The following is a 19,579-nucleotide window of genomic DNA, read 5'->3' as shown; positions in this document are numbered from 1 at the left end:
CCTGTAAGAAACATAACAATGTATGTGTTTTAGGCCATTATATTGTACACGAACAAACAAACTATTAGCTTCAATACTTGTATATGTATATGAACTGAACACATAAAAGGCTAATTAGCTGCCATTGTTTAATTCAAAAGTATTAAACAAGTATTTAATAATAATCTATTTGGCTGACGGCCAAATACAAATTAAGGAATGAAGGGAAGCTCCACGTTTGAATATAATAATACATTGCGCACGTTGTGATATATGAAAATGGACATGCGCAGTACCAGTGACCCACTTACAGTTTTTGACGATGACCTCCACTGTCCTAGAGTCCATCCTGGAACTGGAGCTGCTGGTATAGGCGGCGTGGCACTCGAATGTTCCACGGTTGACGTCACATGACGCGGTCAGGTCAGACACGTGAAGGCTGCGTGTCTTGGTCAGGCTGTTACGTAATGTGGTAGATGGACAATAGGTGGATAATAGGTGGATAATAGTGGATGAAAGGTGGATAATAGGTGGATAATAGTGGATTAAAGGTGGACAATAGGTGGATAATAGTGGATGAACGGTGGATATATAGGTGGATAAAAGTGGATGAAAGGTGGATATATAGGTGGATAATAGTGGATGAACGGTGGATATATAGGTGGATAATAGTGGATGAAAAGTGGATAATAGGTGGAAAATAGTGGATGAACGGTGGATAATAGGTTGATAATAATGGATGAAAGGTGGATATATAGGTGGATAATAGTGGATGAAAGGTGGATATATAGGTGGATAATAGTGGATGAAAAGTGGATAATAGGTGGATAATAGTGGATGAAAGGTGGATATATAGGTGGATAATAGTGGATGAAAGGTGGATAATAGGTGGATAATAGTGGATGAAAGGTGGATATATAGGTGGATAATAGTGGATGAAAAGTGGATAATAGCGGATGAAAGGAGGATAATAGGTAAATGACATAAGGAAAATACTTTTAAAAATAAATGAGCAATAGATCGAAAGTAGATGTATAGCACATTGACAAAATATAGGTAATTAATCAACAATGCGCTCGTAGAAGATGTACAAAGAATAGATAGACAGTATATAGGCTACATATCGACATTCAATAAAGTTATGTTAATGTTTAATCCTATTGTAATGGGTTTTTCAGTTTAATTAATTTTCTCTCTAAGCATACAACTAGTCTGCCTATTTTTACTTTTACACTTGTTATTTGTTAAAATCGTGACGTCAGAACTAACCGGAAGTGACGCTCTTGATGGTCCATTGCACCAAATACCCAGCGGTTTCACACCGGAAGTCAAGTCTAGCACCAGCCTCAACTTCAACCTTCGTCTCGCCGTTGACGGTAAATCTCGCGATGAGGGACGGAGCTGTGAAAAAAACAAATTAGCTACACACCACTGTGAGAGCTTTTAATGATATTTTTCTTGTTGTTCTTTTCTTATAGGGCTTGTAAGTCACGGGCTCTTTCGATTAAAATTCGAAAACTTGTTAGCCAGGGAAAAATCTACATTTTCGAACTTAAATTATTGCTTCAAGATTTAATAATACGTAAAGTACCCAAAATGCAACAACTATACGTTTTTGTACTAATAATAAAAACAAATTAAGCAACAGTACGCCTACCGCTAGCACAGGCTGTCCGGTGACCTACTTACAAGCCCTATAATCTAGTTTGTGTGAACATTTTTAAATAGAAAATTATGTTTTCACCAGCGGCGAAAGCTAGTTTTCATTTTTTTTACTGTTTCATACAATTATTATATCACAGGAACAATGTAACAATGTAATCATAGATTAGTTATAGTTTTCATACGTATTTAGGATCTTTTGGACTAGAACTGAAAATTGAAATTGCTGATAAATAAAAAGCTGACAAAAAATATTTTCTAACTGAAATCTTCTGGTACTGATTTTAAAGTGTTAACAAATTTTATCTTTTATTTAGCTTGAACTCACCATGCTCTCCTACAGATACTTGGACTAACCGATCGGATATGACGTGTGCGTTCAAACTATTCTTAGCAGTGCAGACATATACGTCATCAAGTGACGTTGTGGCAATGAAAGACCGAGACAGCGTGTTGGATTTGCTGTTGGTTGTTTTACCGAATGCAGCCGTTCCTGTGAGGTATTCCATTAATAGTTATTAATTTAAAAATTTTTTTTTAAATTAAATTATTATTAAAATTAATTATTCGTTAGTTCTATGTATTGAATGTTTTATGTATATATGTATGTATGCTGGTCGTCCAATTTGATTTTTGTTTGACTAAAAGGGGGTGTGGTATTGTGACATGAAGTCAATTAAGTTTTATAAAAATGTATTCCTTGTTTAAACCACCAAACACATGTCAATGTATTGTTATTGCATCGTATGTATGAAGTTCATTTTCGGTTCCAATTTTACATTAAACTGAACCTAATGTTGAGTTAGTAGGCTACATAAAACAAAACCTGACTTTAGTTGTCGAGTTAAATAAAACCCATCTGACATGTGTTAATTTGTAAACATTAAGTCATACGTATCATTAGAGTTCTGATTAATTAATTAGTGTTCTAATTAATGAAATCACACCTGTCTTAAGGCCTCGCAGGGTGAGCTCTGGAACAGGATTGCCGTCTGCTTGACACTCGATGACGACAGGTGTGTCTGGTCTCACCTTGAGGACACCTGTCTTGTTGTTGGCTGTCAGGTGTTTGACTCGAGCTGGGTCTAGACAACATGGGTCAGTCAACGTGGGTCGGGCAACATGGGTCAATTAACATGGGTCTAGAGAACATGGGTCAATCAACGTGGGTCTAGACAACATGGGTCAATTAATATGGGTCTAGACAACATGGGTCAATTAACGTGGGTCGGTACAACATGGGTCAATTAACGTGGGTCTAGAGAACATGGGTCAATTAACTTGGGTCTAGAGAACATGGGTCAATTAACATGGGTCTAGACTACATGGGTAAATTGATGTGGGCATGTACAACATGGGTCATTTAACGTGGGTCAAGACAACATCATGGGTCATTTAACCGTGGGCCAAGAAAACATCATGGATCATTTAAAGTGGGTCTAGACAACAACATGGGTCATGTAACGTGGTTCTAGACAACAACATGGGTCATTTAACGTAGGTCTAGACAACAACATGGGTCAATCAACATGGGTTAAGAGAACATGGGTCAATCAAACGGCAGGTTGAAAAAATAGCTATTGTTTTGATGGTATCGCTAATTTAAGAACCTATAGGCATAATCCAGTCGATGGTCTAGTCATGCATTTATTTCTGATCGTAGCTCAGACCCTAATAGAAAAATCGTTTGCATTTTTTTTTCGCACCGCTGATTTATACATACATTTTCGGATTTCTGCTGAAACTTTTAATTAATTTACTTTTATTTGTATTTACATCAAATTAGTTAAATCACAATATACAAACATGTCTTTTATTACTTGTTGTTAATAAAAACATAAAAATTATCCTTATTTCCTGGAGTGAGTGTGTATAAGTGTAAGAAACCAACAAACCTACATTGTATGTCAAACGTGAACCTGGCCGTCTTGTTGTACCGTCCAGTCACGTGATCCGCCGAGCACACACACAGCTGGCCGTCCATCTGTTTGGTGTACGTGATGGTGAAGGTCACCACGGGCTTGGGGACCCCAACGGTTTTGTTCCCACACTTGAGGGTGGTCTGGTGGACCCGGGGGTACCCGCCGGACACCCCGCACCTGACGGAGACCTTAGTGGCGGTTGAGTTGAGAACCACCGTTAAAGTTGACCCGTCGGGCAAGGTGCTGTTGTTGACCTCGAGAAATGGTGATGTAGTCGGTGCATATGGAAGGGCTGAGAACGAAAACTCTTAGATTAAATTTGTATTTGTTAATTTCGAGATTATTTTTTAAAAAAAAGAGATTATACAGTACATATGAACAGCAAGGTCGTAAGCATTTCAGAATTCTGGTTCAAAACTAGTCGAAACGTAAAACGCAATGGACCCAACCAAGAATAGCCTCGAAGTTATTCTAGATGCCCATTAAATAGTTTTTAAAAATCACGCAAGGTGTAATTAAAATTAATATGGTTATAAAATCCTGACTGTTTGGTTTTTTTCTGACTTTAAAGAAGAGTTTGACGTTTTAGTATTTTCGTTTATTGAACACAATTTAAAAAATAAACCGGGAGTGAACTCCCCTAAACATTCTCGAATATTCTAATATAACACTACGTGGGATGGCAGCTCGGATTATAGACATGATGTTTGTTTACTTAAACTTTTAAAAATAGAATAAAATCTAGTAGAAAAATGAATTGCGCACCAAGCGAACGCCAAAAAAAATGTGCATAATAGTGCGCAATATTATTAGTACTTTATAAATTTACATGCATTTTTGAGAAATCGGAAATTGCGTAAATTAGTACTTCCGGTCAACGGAAATTACTCAAAATTTGAAAGAAGGTAGAAAATTAGATCTTTTACTTGCATGTGAAATTTCATTTATCTATCTGAAATAGTACTCAAGTTATAGGCTTTTGAAAAATTCAAAGTAGAAAAAGTACCACTTCCGGCTATCGGAAATCGCTCAAAAGTTGATACGGATCTAAGATTTTGATAAAATACCTATATATGAAATTTCATCAACCTAGCTGTAACGATACTCAAGATATCGTGTTTACACACAGACAGACACACACACAGACAGACAGACACACAGACATACGGACAAGATTGCAAAATTATGTTTTTCCGTATCAGTGAGGTGTAAAACGTCGAGATTTGTAAAAATTTCGATTTTTTTTTTTGCACGATTACAGGACTTTCTCTATACTTCGTATATGCGAGAAAGTAAAAAAGGCAAAAGCAATTTGGTTTTCACGTGGTCATGGCGACATAAGCGAAGACATCCTGAAATTCGATAGGTCAGCATAAGTTTTATCATACATAATGTATACAAAAATGGCAGAACTAGGTCATATGGTTTAATTTAGCATAATTTTATTCAAAAACGTTATCAGCAAAGTTTTGAAAGCATATGACTATGATATATGGGACTGTCATAAAATCGATCACGGAGTTCCTGTACAGCCGATCAATGTTTGTCTTACGAAAATTAAACATCAGTTTATAGCTTAGGCTTGATGAAAATAAATAGAAATGTAGCCTCAAACTAAAAAAATTATTTTCAAGTCCTCTGGATTTGCAACTTTTATAATATTGATTCTAAAAACAATAATTCTGGATTAATTTTAGGCAAAAGTTTTTTTTAGTTATTTTTTTACGGCTGCTATGAAGTCAAAATTTAAAAAGAAAAAAAAACGAATCCTATCCATGTCAACAATATGATGGAAAGATTCTCGTCAACTCGCTGGTGTCCATTGTATTGTGAGAAATTTCATACAATATTATACGGCTACGAACGAAGAAGAAAGAAGTAACATAAAACGCATTCAGCATTTCTCGTTTGTTTTTTATATAGTGATCTCTTTGATAATATATTCGATAAATCTTTTAGTAAAGTAATATATTCCGTCTGGCCAGTTTGATTATAACCCAAATCTGAATTATGTATTTATTGTTATGCGTTGTAGCAATTTTAATAGACAAGACTATAGAAATGTTTATGATGCTCCTTCTCTTTGCTTCAAACCGTAACACCTATTGATGGTGATATATATATATATATATATATATATATATATATATATATATATATATATATATATATATATATATATATTTATTTATTTATTTATATATATAGGCCCTATATATATATATATACTAGGCATACTGCCTAGCTTCGCTTAGGTTTTTAAAAAACATTTGAGAATTTGAATACTTAATTATTTAGCGATGGATTGGGTGTGGAGTGCTTTAATAAGTTGAATTTAAACAGTAATGCTAACTTTAGAAAAAACATGTTTTTGTTCGTCATTTATAATCAGTTCAAAGAGAAATTTTGGAAAGTACGCAATCTATAACTAAAATGGAATTAGAACTACACAGGTTTCATGAACATTATATCTCATAGTTTATATTACATTGCCTTTTGAAATTAATTAATTAATTTAATTAGGATACTTAACTAAATTAACAACTTAATTTTGTCCTAAAACAAATGCTATACTTCGTCATTTTCTGTTTCTGTTTAAAATAATATACAATTATTTGAAAAATAATAATTTTAAAAACGTTACCTCCCTTGAAAACTGAACGTATGACGTATGTCATTGTTTACTTATATTGTTTGCTTATATAAGAAATTACGTTATATGAACATATTTAACGACTATAATGGCTGTTTCCGACGGGAATAAAGTTTTTTTTGTTACCCTCCAGGGTCGGTCTACGACGTCACATAATATTAAGGGGATCGTTCGTCAATTTATTTATATATATATATCTCATATAATGAGAATTTCACTCAAGACCATCTTTTAGCCCTCGTCGAGGGCTTTGAGTCTGACCAACAGTTTTTCCATACGGCCTAGTCATCTATAGTAGTGTATGCGAAAACTTAGCATGATGTACAGACATTAAGTAACCTAAAAATTGTGTTAAAATTTCCCTGTTTTTCCCATAAAATACAAAGATTATATAGGGAAATACAACTGGTCAGTTTTGACCGCTTTACGAAGTTTTCCCAGATATGCCGTTTTTTTTATGACACCCCTAGGTGTTCTTCTACCACCTCACAAAATATCAAGGGGGGTCGTCGGAGGAAATTTTTTTTCCTAATAGAGCTCATATAAAGAGAATTTCACTGGCGGTCACTTTTTAGCCCTCGTCGAGGGCTTTGAGTGTAACCGACAGTTTTCCCTAAAGGTCAAGCCATTGACCTAGGAGCATGCAAAAAATTAGCCAGATATACTGAGCTTAAGTACCCTAAAGTCTGCGTTGAAATGACCCTCTGTTTTTCCCATAAAATACAAAGATTATATAGGGAAATACAACTGGTCAGTTTTGACCGCTTTACGAAGTTTTCCCAGATATGCCGAGTTTTTTGTGACACCCCTAGGTGTTCTTCTACCACCTCACAAAATATCAAGGGGGGTCGTCGGAGGAAATTTTTTTTCGTAATAGAGCTCATATAAAGAGAATTTCACTGGCGGTCACTTTTTAGCCCTTGTCGAGGGCTTTGAGTGTAACCGACAGTTTTCCCTAAAGGTCAAGCCATTGACCTAGGAGCATGCAAAAAATTAGCCAGATATACTGAGCTTAAGTACCCTAAATTCTGCGTTGAAATGACCCTCTGTTTTTCCCATAAAATACAAAGATTATATAGGGAAATACAACTGGTCAGTTTTGACCGCTTTACGAAGTTTTCCCAGATATGCCGAGTTTTTTGTGACACCCCTAGGTGTTCTTCTACCACCTCACAAAATATCAAGGGGGGTCGTCGGAGGAAATTTTTTTTCGTAATGGAGCTCATATAAAGAGAATTTCACTCGTTGTCACTTTTTAGCCCTCGTCGAGGGCTTTGAGTGTAACCGACAGTTTTCCCTAAAGGTCAAGCCATTGACCTAGGAGCATGCAAAAAATTAGCCAGATATACTGAGCTTAAGTACCCTAAAGTCTGCGTTGAAATGACCCTCTGTTTTTCCCATAAAATACAAAGATTATATAGGGAAATACAACTGGTCAGTTTTGACCGCTTTACGAAGTTTTCCCAGATATGCCGAGTTTTTTGTGACACCCCTAGGTGTTCTTCTACCACCTCACAAAATATCAAGGGGGGTCGTCGGAGGAAATTTTTTTTCGTAATAGAGCTCATATAAAGAGAATTTCACTCGCGGTCACTTTTTAGCCCTCGTCGAGGGCTTTGAGTGTAACCGACAGTTTTCCCTAAAGGTCAAGCCATTGACCTAGGAGCATGCAAAAAATTAGCCAGATATACTGAGCTTAAGTACCCTAAAGTCTGCGTTGAAATGACCCTCTGTTTTTCCCATAAAATACAAAGATTATATAGGGAAATACAACTGGTCAGTTTTGACCGCTTTACGAAGTTTTCCCAGATATGCCGAGTTTTTTGTGACACCCCTAGGTGTTCTTCTACCACCTCACAAAATATCAAGGGGGGTCGTCGGAGGAAATTTTTTTTCGTAATAGAGCTCATATAAAGAGAATTACACTCGCGGTCACGTTTTAGCCCTCGTCGAGGGCTTTGAGTGTAACCGACAGTTTTCCCTAAAGGTCAAGCCATTGACCTAGGAGCTTGCAAAAAATTAGCCAGATATACTGAGCTTAAGTACCCTAAAGTCTGCGTTGAAATGACCCTCTGTTTTTCCCATAAAATACAAAAATTATATAGGGAAATACAACTGGTCAGTTTTGACCGCTTTACGAAGTTTTCCCAGATATGCCGAGTTTTTTGTGACACCCCTAGGTGTTCTTCTACCACCTCACAAAATATCAAGGGGGGTCATCGGAGCAATTTTTTTTTCGTAATAGAGCTCATATAAAGAGAATTTCACTCGCGGTCACTTTTTAGCCCTCGTCGAGGGCTTTGAGTGTAACCGACAGTTTTCCCTAAAGGTCAAGCCATTGACCTAGGAGCATGCAAAAAATTAGCCAGATATACTGAGCTTAAGTACCCTAAAGTCTGCGTTGAAATGACCCTCTGTTTTTCCCATAAAATACAAAGATTATATAGGGAAATACAACTGGTCAGTTTTGACCGCTTTACGAAGTTTTCCCAGATATGCCGAGTTTTTTGTGACACCCCTAGGTGTTCTTCTACCACCTCACAAAATATCAAGGGGGGTCGTCGGAGGAAATTTTTTTTCGTAATAGAGCTCATATAAAGAGAATTTCACTCGCGGTCACTTTTTAGCCCTCGTCGAGGGCTTTGAGTGTAACCGACAGTTTTCCCTAAAGGTCAAGCCATTGACCTAGGAGCATGCAAAAAATTAGCCAGATATACTGAGCTTAAGTACCCTAAAGTCTGCGTTGAAATGACCCTCTGTTTTTCCCATAAAATACAAAGATTATATAGGGAAATACAACTGGTCAGTTTTGACCGCTTTACGAAGTTTTCCCAGATATGCCGAGTTTTTTGTGACACCCCTAGGTGTTCTTCTACCACCTCACAAAATATCAATGGGGGTCGTCGGAGGAAATTTTTTTTCGTAATAGAGCTCATATAAAGAGAATTTCACTGGCGGTCACTTTTTAGCCCTCGTCGAGGGCTTTGAGTGTAACCGACAGTTTTCCCTAAAGGTCAAGCCATTGACCTAGGAGCATGCAAAAAATTAGCCAGATATACTGAGCTTAAGTACCCTAAAGTCTGCGTTGAAATGACCCTCTGTTTTTCCCATAAAATACAAAGATTATATAGGGAAATACAACTGGTCAGTTTTGACCGCTTTACGAAGTTTTCCCAGATATGCCGAGTTTTTTGTGACACCCCTAGGTGTTCTTCTACCACCTCACAAAATATCAAGTGGGGTCGTCGTCGGAATTTTTTTTTCGTAATATAGCCCATATAAGGCGCCGGTCAGTCGAGGTCAGTTTTGACCCCCTGTCCGTAGACTTTTCGGCCAACCGTCACCGGCCCTCGTGTTCTATCGACCCAAGGCACCATCGTGCCAAATTTGACGCGCCTGCGGCGCCGGGAAGTGCCCTATCGGGCACCCGACAACTTTGCTTTATATTTATAGATATATATATAGATATATATATATATATATATATATATATATATATATATATATATATATATATATATATATATATATATATATATATATATATATATATATATATATATTATATATTGTTTTTTGTTTTTCTTGTAACAGTACTATGCGATCATTGTACCATATTTTTACAGAATGTTGCTTTTGTTCATAAATCAAGATCTCATAAATATTGTCAATTTTAAGTTGTCTGTATCTTTAACACACACACACCCTGAACATGGCACCCATGAACATCCTCTATATCCCCCCCTCCCACCTCCCCCAAGACTTAGCCCCCAAACATTATTTTAGTTTAATTAACGCTTTTAAGAAAATTAATTAATCTGATTATTATTAAATAACTTGTATTTGTCTAGTCAAAGCCAGTGCTTTCTTCTTTTATGTATCACGAACGGTAGAATAATATCCAGTGAATAACTGTTGTTGCGCCCAAATTTAAAATTGTTTTTACAAGAAAGTATGTTGACCTATAGTTGCTGTAGTTAAAAAGAAAATACTTGTGTTTTAGACCTATAGTTACTGTAGTTGTTAGAATGAAAATAATTTGTGTTTTTGGTATAGTTACAGTAGTTGTTATAAAGAAAATGCTTTGTGTTTTAGACCTATAGTTACTGTAGTTGTTAGAATGAAAATAATTTGTGTTTTTGACGTATAGTTACAGTAGTTGTTATAAAGAAAATGCTTTGTGTTTTAGACCTATAGTTACTGTAGTTGTTAGAATGAAAATACTTTGTGTTTTTGACGCATAGTTACTGTAGTTGTTAGAATAAAAATACATTGTCTTTACCTGTATGCCTTATAGTTATTGTAGATGGTAGAATAAAAATACATTGTCTTTACCTGTATGCCGTATAGTTACTGTACTTGTCTTTCTGTAAGAGCCGCCTGCATGGGATGCTGCACACGTACACATGGCAGTTCCGGTGCCGTACAGCTTGACCGGAAACAGGGCCGAACGTCCGGAAACGGATTTCGCTCTCGGACCATTGACAGACAGCTGGTTGCTCTGTGCCCTGCATCTGATGTTCACGGAAGTGACGTCACTTCCGGCTGGTAGTTTGAGTGAGAAGTTTCCGCCATTTTGAACAGGGGTGTTTTCTACGTTGAGATTTACCGTTAGTGACGACTCGTCTGTAGACGTTCAATAACAGTTAGAACTTTTTTCTAAGAGCTTAATGTCGGAGCTTAATTATATAGATCGATGATAGAGCTTAATTATACAGATTAATGATAGAGCTAAATTTTAGAGATTAATGAGATCTTAATTTTTTAGACTAATGGTAGAGCTTAATTATATAGACTAACGAAAGAGCTTAATTTTATAGATTAATATAGCTTAATTTAATAGACTAGTGAAAGAGCTTAATTTTATAGATTAATGATAGAGCTTAATTTTATAGATAAATGATAGAGCTTAATTTTATAGATAAATGGTAGAGCTTTATAAAAGAATTTACTGTTATGGTGTAATGTTCTCATCAGAAACGCGATTCAATTTTTAAGAAGAGTACAGTAAAAAAAAATGTCACAATGTATTTTAACTTTACAAAGGTGTGTTAACCGTCAATTACAGGTGCAAGAGGTGTCGACCGGAGACACGAGTTTGAATAACGCTGAGGGTGCGGCGTTAAAACACTGGGTCTGGTGTTGCTCTGTGACGTCATCAATCAACCTCAGCGCGGCTAACCCAGCGTGTTTACCACAACACTTCAATACCGGGCAGGTCTCATATCTGGGTCACCTTAACCCGGATGTCGACAGCACATCACGTGACAGCGACGGTGACGGATTACCTGGGGTTTTTCGCTCTTATTTTAAAATCCGGCTTTACGTCTACAGCCAAGTCTCACTGAGACAAGTACTAAAAATAACCTCAAAGGTTGGTAGCAATGCGAAAGAATACTTAAGAAAGCGTGTTAAAATAGGAAATAGTGTTGTAAATAGGAAAACGTAAAATAAAATACCAATAAATAAAACTTCTACTTACCAAAGTTGGTTGAAGAGTATGTTGTGCCTATTGAATATAGAGTTTATATTATTATGTAGATAATTACGTCTTTCTTTATGTGTATAATTATGTATACATGTGTGCATGTGTGTAAACAGTATGCATGTGTAGTTATTCATTCAAGTTATGTTATATAAGTATTTTACAATAATCCACTTAATTTGAAATTATTGACGGCAAATGAAATAATTGTAATATTACCTGCGGCAAGCAGTAGCTTGAATTGATAGTTGTTTTAATTAGCAGATTATGATACAATAATCCATTAATAATACTTACTTAGTGCAAATAACAGGCCGAGAAATGTAAAATAACGGGTCTCCATAGCTCACGTAAAGCAAAACCTGGTATTCTCTGGACTATACCTGGCTACAAGAGGCTTTAACTTACAGCACCTGGAGTTTTAAATTTATAACTTAATGTGTGTGACGTCATCTAATTTATGTCAGGTGTGAAAATTAGCAGCGTTGTTGAAAGAGAAAAACTGAATTTTAAATAAGAAAAACGGTTAAAGTAATGTGGCCTAACAACAAAGATATAAAACAACTTTGTGCGTTTGGAGGACAATGTAGGGTGTTTTTACTTGTTTATGCAATCTTTATTTGTATGGGTAATGTAAAAAATATTCTATGAAACTTAAGAAAAAAAACCGGGAGTGATCTCCCCTAAACTTTCTCGAATATTCTTATATAAAATAACAGGGGATGGGAACTCGGGCTATAGACATGATTTTTAATCCATTTTAAATACTTTAAGTTTTAATAAACCGGGAGTGATCTCCCCTAAACTTTCTCGAATATTCTTATATAAAACAACAGAGGATGGGAACTCGGGATATAGTTATGATTTTTAATCCATTTTAAATACATAAACTTTTTAAAATAAAATAGAATATCATAGAAAAAAGTATTGCACACCAAGTGAACGCGGAATAAAGATGTTCATAATGGTGCGCAATATTATTAGTACTTTTAAAATTTACATTAGTTTTTTGAGAAATCGGAAGTAGCGAAAATTACTACTTCCAGTTAACGGAAATTACTCAAAATTTAACAGAAGGTAGAGAATTAGATCTTTTACTTACATGTGAAATTTAATTTATCTATCTGAAATAGTACTCAAGTTATAGGCTTTTTAAAAATTCAAAGTAGGAAAAGTACCACTTCCGGTTATCGGAAATCGCTCAAAAGTTGATACGGATCTACGATTTTGATAAAATACTTATATATGAAATTTCATCAACCTAGCTGTAACGGTACTCAAGTTATCGTGTTTACACACGGACAGACAGACAGACAGACACACACACACACAGACATACGGACAAGATTGCAAAATTATGTTTTTCCGTATCAGTGAGGTGTAAAACGTCGAGATTTGTAAAAATCTCGATTTTTTTTTTTTGCACGATTACAATACTTTCTCTATACTACGTATATACGAGAAAGTAAAAAGTAAAGTATCCTCTTTAGACCTAGCGATCCATTGGGCAGATAAAGTAGAGTCCATGTTTCTTGACCTCGTAATATGAAGGGAATGTGTGGTCAGCATTTTGCCCAGTTATAGGTAACGTAAGCTCTACTTAATTAATTTTAGCACATTAATATATAAGACTAAGTAAAACTGGTTGATAAATAAACGGAAAAACATCTCAAATGAAAATACATTGTTTTCTAGGATGTCGTTTCAGTGTAAATATTTTCTCTGACAGAAGTGTTTGCTGAAGCATGTTCTCAAGAGGCTGTTAGGCTATATAAACCTTTCGAATTAATGTAAAAAGTATAACTTTTAAGTAAATCCTGGTGATACGTTGTTAGTCTTGATTTTATAAACGCTTTATGTTTAGTTGTTTGATTAGTCCGTTTGTTGGTGAGCAAGTAGGTATTTGTTCAAATCTTTGAACATATTTTTATCCCATTTCTAAAGTCTGCAGATTAGGGCGTCTGCTATAAATGGATTTCTACATTTTATTCTAATTAAAGATTAAAGTAGACGACATTGTGATCTTCATAACTGAATATTAGAATCGTTAGTTGTTTGAGTATAAAGCAAACTTTTAAAACTTGCGAACTATCAGCTTTGAAAACAATAAGTTTAGAAAACTAGCAAAGGTTGATTTTTTTTCCATTGAGTGTCTAATTTCTATTATATCTTACAAAAATATTATTAATAATAATAAAAAAATATTTTTTTTTAGTTTTAAAGTCTAAAGTTTTTACTTTTACTAATAAAGCTAAAAAATTTTAATTTTGTGGCTTTTTATTATAACGACTACATTTGTTTATGATAGTTTTATAAAATCTTAAAATACAGTTTACATTCTTAGTTTTTTTCGTTTCATTAGCAGAAATATTTCATTTCAAAATGTTATCTACGAAAAAGTGCACATGTTTTACAGTGTTGTTATTGGGTAAGTACAAAGCCTGTGCGGTTACTATTTTTATTTGATCTCGGATGTTGTTGAAGAATAAAAAAGTATATGTATATATATATATATATATATATATATATATATATATATATATATATATATATATATATATATATATATATATATATATATATATATATATATATATATATATATATATATATATACTAACGTACCCGTCCCCGCGCGTTGCCGCGGGGTAGAAGAAAGTCTGACCAAATATATAAGAAGGGTTTCATCAATGCGTTACCAATCCTATGTTCTTATACCCGTGACTTTGTTTTCTAAACTGAGTTATTAAAATTTTAAAAAATTCCTGCGCTTGGATCATAAATATCGGGACACAGGTTTACCTACACTACCGTGTGAAAACCTTGAGTGTACGTTAATTACTCATCAAAATAATGAGGCAGAACACACTTCGGTGACCGCCCATGTGTCAGGGACGTAGAAGGGCGCTCTCGGGAGACCCTGATTATAATACCGCAGAGGTGCCACGTACGGCCCCTGACTACTTTAAGCTAAAATAGGCGCCATAGTGCTCATAGGATAACCACGAGCTCCAAAATAGCATCCTGAAACAATGGTGCAGGTTGCGTCATTCGCTAAATTGACAGAAATCAACAAGATTTTTTTCTTTAACACGCAGAAAAAATTATTTGACGTGTTATAAACATCAGTGTGGCTGATGTAATTTGTTAGCGTTACTAATTGTGCATTATTAAAAGCTCGATATCAATTTCTGATTGGATCGTCTAAAATAGAGACTAATTGCATCATTCGCAAATTGACGAAACTGTTTGGATTTATTTATGGACAAAAGGAAACAACCAAGTTAATAATCTAGCCTTGGTTAATTTTTCTCATTATTAAAAAAATGTATTACAGTGCCCTCAGCGGCCCATGTGAACCTTTGGGGGACGAAACTGAAACTTTTGTTCGCAGGAAAATTACACCCTACCTGGGTGCCTGCGGGCACACCTGATTCAATTCAGTGAGCGATTGTAACGCCCCATCTTATCTATTGTCTATCACACTGTTCAGAACGAACGTAGTCGCCATAGCATTCACCGGAAAAACCAGGGCGCAAAGTCGCATCCTGCCGGAGCCGCCCATGCGAAATTAATCCCCCCCCCCTCCCAGAAACCTTCTCGGGAGTATTCATCATCTCCCTAAAGTTGTATGGAACTCAGATAAATGGTGTCGAGCCGCATCCGACTTTATTTTAATACATATCGTATGTAGAGATAAATCGCATCCTCCCGGGGCGACGCCCTAGCGAAATTTAAAAAAATATTATTTACAGAAACCTCACGTGAAGTGTTCTAATCAACTCCCCAAAATTTGATGGCGGTCGGATGAACGGCGTGAAATCGCAATCGACTTTTATTTTTACATACCGTATATAGAGAAAAAAATTGCACCCTCCCGGGGCGTCACCCCGGCGAATTTGAATTTGTTTTTCCGCAGAAACCTCCCCAGGAGTATTCTCAACAATTTTCCAAAGTTTCATGGCGATCGGATGAAAGGTGTAGTAATGCGTAAAAGACAAACAGACAGACAGACAAACACACATTGCTTTATATATATACTAGCGTACCCGTCACCGCGCGTTGCCGCAGGGATAGAAGAAGGGTTTCTTCCATACGTTACAAATCCTATATTCTTAGACGCGGGAGTTATTTAAATGTAAACAATGCCTGCGCTTGGATCATAAATACTGGGACATGGGTTTACCTACACGACCGCGTTAAATTCTTATGTGTACATTAATTACTCACCGAAACAATCAGGTAGAACACACTTCGGTGACCACCCATGTGTCAAGTCGGTAGAGGGGCGCTCTCAGGAGCACACCCCCTCCCCCCTCGATTACACTACCGCATAGGCACCACGTACGGCCCCTGGCTCCTTAAAACTAGCAGGCGCCATCGTGCCAAATAGCATCCTGTTAACAATGATGCAGAATTCGTCATTCGCAAAAGTGACACAAATGAACAGGATTATTTTCTTTAGCACGTAAAAAGTATTTGCAGAACTCTACCAGTAAATGCTCTAATCAACTCCCCAAAGTCTCATGGCTATCGGATGAAATGTTTTGTTTAAAAAACCCTTTTCTGGAGTGTACTAAGAGACTCACCAAAGTCTAATGGCTATCGGATGAACAGTGTCAAACCAAAATCGACTTTTATTTTTATATACTGTACATAGAGAAAAATCGCACCCTCCCGTTGCGCCGCCCTTGCGAAATTATGTATGATTTTTACAGAACCCTTCCCCAGAGTGTTCTAATCAACTCCCAAAAGTTTGATGGCAATCGGATGAATGGTGTCAAGCCGAAATCGACTTTTATTTTTATATACCGTATATCGAGAAAAAACAAATCACGCCCTGCCGAAGCGCCACCCTTGCGAAATTAAAAACGATTTTTGCGCAGAAACCTCCCCAGGAATATTCATAAAAACTTCATAAAGTTTCAAGGCGAACGTGTGAACAGTGTCACTGCAATTCACTTTTATTATTTTTATATACCACATGTAGAGAAAAAGCGCACCCTCCCGAGGCACCGCCCTTGCGAAATTAAAAAAAGAATTTTTGCAGAACCCTTCCCTAGAGCGTTCTAATTGACTCCCCAAAGTTTGATGGCGATCGTTTGAACGCTGTGAAACCGCAATCGACCTTTTTTTTATAAACCGCACCCTCCCGTGGCGCCGCCCTTGTGAAATTAAAAATGATTGTTTTACAGAACCCTTCCCGAGAGTGTTCTAATGAACTCACTAAAGTTTTGATGGCGATCGGATGAACGGTGTCAATGCAATTCACTTTTATTATTTTCATATAACGTATATAGAGGAAAATCGCACCCTCCCGTGGCGCCGCCCTTGCGAAATTAAAAATGAATTTTTACAGAACCCTTCCCTAGAGTGTTGTAATGAAACCCCAAAGTCTCATGGCTATCAGATGAACGATGTCAAACCAAAATTGACTTTTATTTTTATATACCATATAAAGAGAAAAAATCGCACCCTCCCGTGGCGCCGCCCTTGTGAAATTAAAAAATGATTGTTTTACAGAACCCTTCGCTAGAGTGTTCTAATCAACTCCCTAAAGTCTCATGGCTATAGGGTGAGAGCTGTCGGCTATAGGGTGAGCGCTGTCAAACCAAAATCGACTTTTATTTTTATATACCGTATATAGAGAAAAAACAAATCGCGCCCTGCCGGGGCGCCACCCCTGCGAATTTGAATTTTTTTTTACCGCAGAAACCTTTCCAGGAATATTCACAACTTCCCAAAGTTTAAGTGGTAAGTGGTGTGGTAATGCATAAAGGACACACACACACAGACACACACACACATACATTGCTTTTTATATATATAGATATATAATATATATATTGATATATAGATATAGTTGAATCAGCTTTAATTTAAATTGCCTAACATGTTTTACAATAGTAAGGAAATTTCTAGCTTTTATTAATTAGGCATCATTAAGAGTAATTAATTTTAAATAGTTTTGTGAATGTTTTATTTTGATTGCTCTGCCTTTCAAAAAGTTTTAGCCATTCGAGTAAGTAATCTTGTTGAACTAGTTTTTCCAGTCTTTACAAAATGAAGCTAACCTCGTTTATAATTGGTTTCTACTTTTGTAGGTTTCCTGTGCATCTCAGTGGAATCAGGATGTAAGTTTAAAATATTTACTTCCTGTTTGGTACAAAGTTATTTGTCAGAAGCTCTTCTAAATACCTTTCGATTAAAAAATAATGTACTTAATCTATTGGTTACCTTTTGCAACAAACTGTATCAGATCTAAACTGTATGTTTTCGTTTAGCTCTGATTCAGTATTTCACTGTGGATGGTCACAGCCAAGAGGTCAGTGCTGCGGTCAATGACCAGCTGACATTTAAAGCCCAGAAAGTGGAGGGTGTGTCTAACCCTAGGTGGGAAATAATAGGTAGAAATAAAGGTAATCCGTCATTGGCCATCTCGTGTGAAGGTTAAGTTGGTTAAAAATATGTTCATCGGGTGTGTTACCGTTTTACCGGATAATTTTTTTTTCTATAAAGTTAAAGTATTCTTTTTGGAACACTAATAATTTCAAAGTATTTATTCACATCAGTTTTTGCAAAATAAAAAATATTATTATCTGTAGTTTCACCTGATTGAATAAATTATCTTCGTTTATTTACGTTTTTTTTTCAAAAATATATGTATGTGTAGCTTTGCCAGTTTTATCTGTTCTTATATGTAATTTGTAACTTTAAAAATATTGCATAGCAAACAGATTTCCTAAGTGTTTGGCTCATTTTGTGGATATGATGAGACGTGTGTGGCCTAGCGGTAGAGAGCTAGACTGCTAACCCGAAAAAATTTCTAGTTCGAACTCAAGTCAGTAGAATGTCCATCAGTCATCCCAGCCCTAGTAGGTACCCTACTTGAGTTAGGGAAAGTAAAGGCGGCTGGGTATAGTGCTGATTCCAATATCCCTTCGTATGTAGCAACTTCTGAAACAGATGAACACTACTTCATCCGCCCCATGTGTACTGGATACAAACAGGAAAAGATGATGACCATTAGAAATGTTACAAACAACCAAATTGTAAATGTTAAGTTATATCAATCATATATTTAAGTGTGTATAAAGGAATATTTATATTACAGGTACCAGAGTTATTTTCGGTGGCATTGTTGTTTCAGCAACAAAAATCAGCATCAACCGAACAGCAACATGTGCCTACAACGACATCTTTGACTGTTACGCCACACTGGGAGGACAAACTGAGACACTGAGTGTTAGGGTTAACGTTTATAATTGTAAGTTAACATTAGTTAACATGTGGATATTTTAACACTGTCATGGTTAACGTTAATAATTGTAAGTTAACATTAGTTAACACATGGATATTTTAACACAGGGTAAACGTTTATAATTGTAAGTTAACATTAGTTAACGTGGATATTTTTGTTATATAGTCTTTTAAGTATAAAACGACAATTGTTACAAGAGGGCGGGGGTAACACCATGACGTAAACGTGAGAAAACAATGCTACGTACAACTGTATTATTAACAGACTAGTCCAGAAAAACATAGTTATTATTAAGTCTGCAGTGATTAAAGCTTATAAACATACATGTACTCTATGTGGCATATATTTAAATTATAGGCCTATGTAGGCCGACACACACACACACACGCACGCACACGCACATATATATATATATATATATATATATATATATATATATATATATATATATATATATATATATATATATATATATATATATATATATATATATATATACTTTGTTTCTGGCGGGTTGACACCACGAAGTGCCGCACCGGGCAACACCCGATCTGCTTTACATTACGTATTATAGGAACAGCGTAGCGAGGGGGGGGACATATGTCCCCGGGCGCCGA

General features: G+C 35.9%; 2 protein-coding genes across 2 annotated transcripts; one reads left to right on the top strand and one right to left on the bottom strand.

The window, feature by feature from the left end:
- Positions 1–1,243: 1,243 nt before the first annotated feature.
- LOC131948905 (uncharacterized) lies at positions 1,244–12,164 on the bottom strand. The gene is made up of 7 exons (XM_059310624.1): positions 11,999–12,164; positions 11,699–11,725; positions 10,552–10,842; positions 3,541–3,855; positions 2,589–2,726; positions 1,970–2,134; positions 1,244–1,380 (listed from the first exon to the last, which is right to left on the bottom strand). The coding sequence occupies exons 1-7, from the start codon at positions 12,042–12,044 to the stop codon at positions 1,244–1,246; spliced, it is 1,119 nt and encodes a 372-aa protein (XP_059166607.1). The 5' UTR covers positions 12,045–12,164.
- A 102-nt stretch (positions 12,165–12,266) lies between these two features.
- Positions 12,267–19,003, top strand: LOC131948904 (uncharacterized). Its single transcript, XM_059310623.1, has 5 exons — positions 12,267–12,287; positions 14,064–14,129; positions 17,806–17,835; positions 17,986–18,120; positions 18,816–19,003. Exons 2-5 carry the CDS (start codon positions 14,084–14,086, stop codon positions 19,001–19,003), a joined length of 399 nt encoding a protein of 132 aa, XP_059166606.1. The 5' UTR covers positions 12,267–12,287; positions 14,064–14,083.
- The last annotated feature ends 576 nt before the right edge of the window (positions 19,004–19,579 follow it).

This window comes from Physella acuta, unplaced genomic scaffold (genome assembly GCF_028476545.2).
Source record: "Physella acuta isolate Inbredline_101_S28 unplaced genomic scaffold, ASM2847654v3 ptg000664l, whole genome shotgun sequence".
Lineage (NCBI taxonomy): Eukaryota > Metazoa > Mollusca > Gastropoda > Physidae > Physella > Physella acuta.
The sequence above is the reverse complement of the archived record's forward strand: the minus strand, read 5'-3'. Positions and strand labels throughout refer to the sequence as shown.

Excerpts from the sequence above, each read along its gene's own strand:
- LOC131948905 (XM_059310624.1), bottom strand. The coding sequence starts at position 12,044 with ATGGAGACCCGTTATTTTACATTTCTCGGCCTGTTATTTGCACTAA. Across the intron at positions 3,856-10,551 it reads AGTAACTATACGGCATACAG|CCCTTCCATATGCACCGACT; the intron begins GTAAAGACAATG and ends TTTCGTTCTCAG. Across the intron at positions 2,727-3,540 it reads GTTCACGTTTGACATACAAT|ACCCAGCTCGAGTCAAACAC; the intron begins GTAGGTTTGTTG and ends CATGTTGTCTAG.
- LOC131948904 (XM_059310623.1), top strand. The coding sequence starts at position 14,084 with ATGTTATCTACGAAAAAGTGCACATGTTTTACAGTGTTGTTATTGG. Across the intron at positions 14,130-17,805 it reads TTTTACAGTGTTGTTATTGG|GTTTCCTGTGCATCTCAGTG; the intron begins GTAAGTACAAAG and ends CTACTTTTGTAG. Across the intron at positions 18,121-18,815 it reads AATAATAGGTAGAAATAAAG|GTACCAGAGTTATTTTCGGT; the intron begins GTAATCCGTCAT and ends TTTATATTACAG.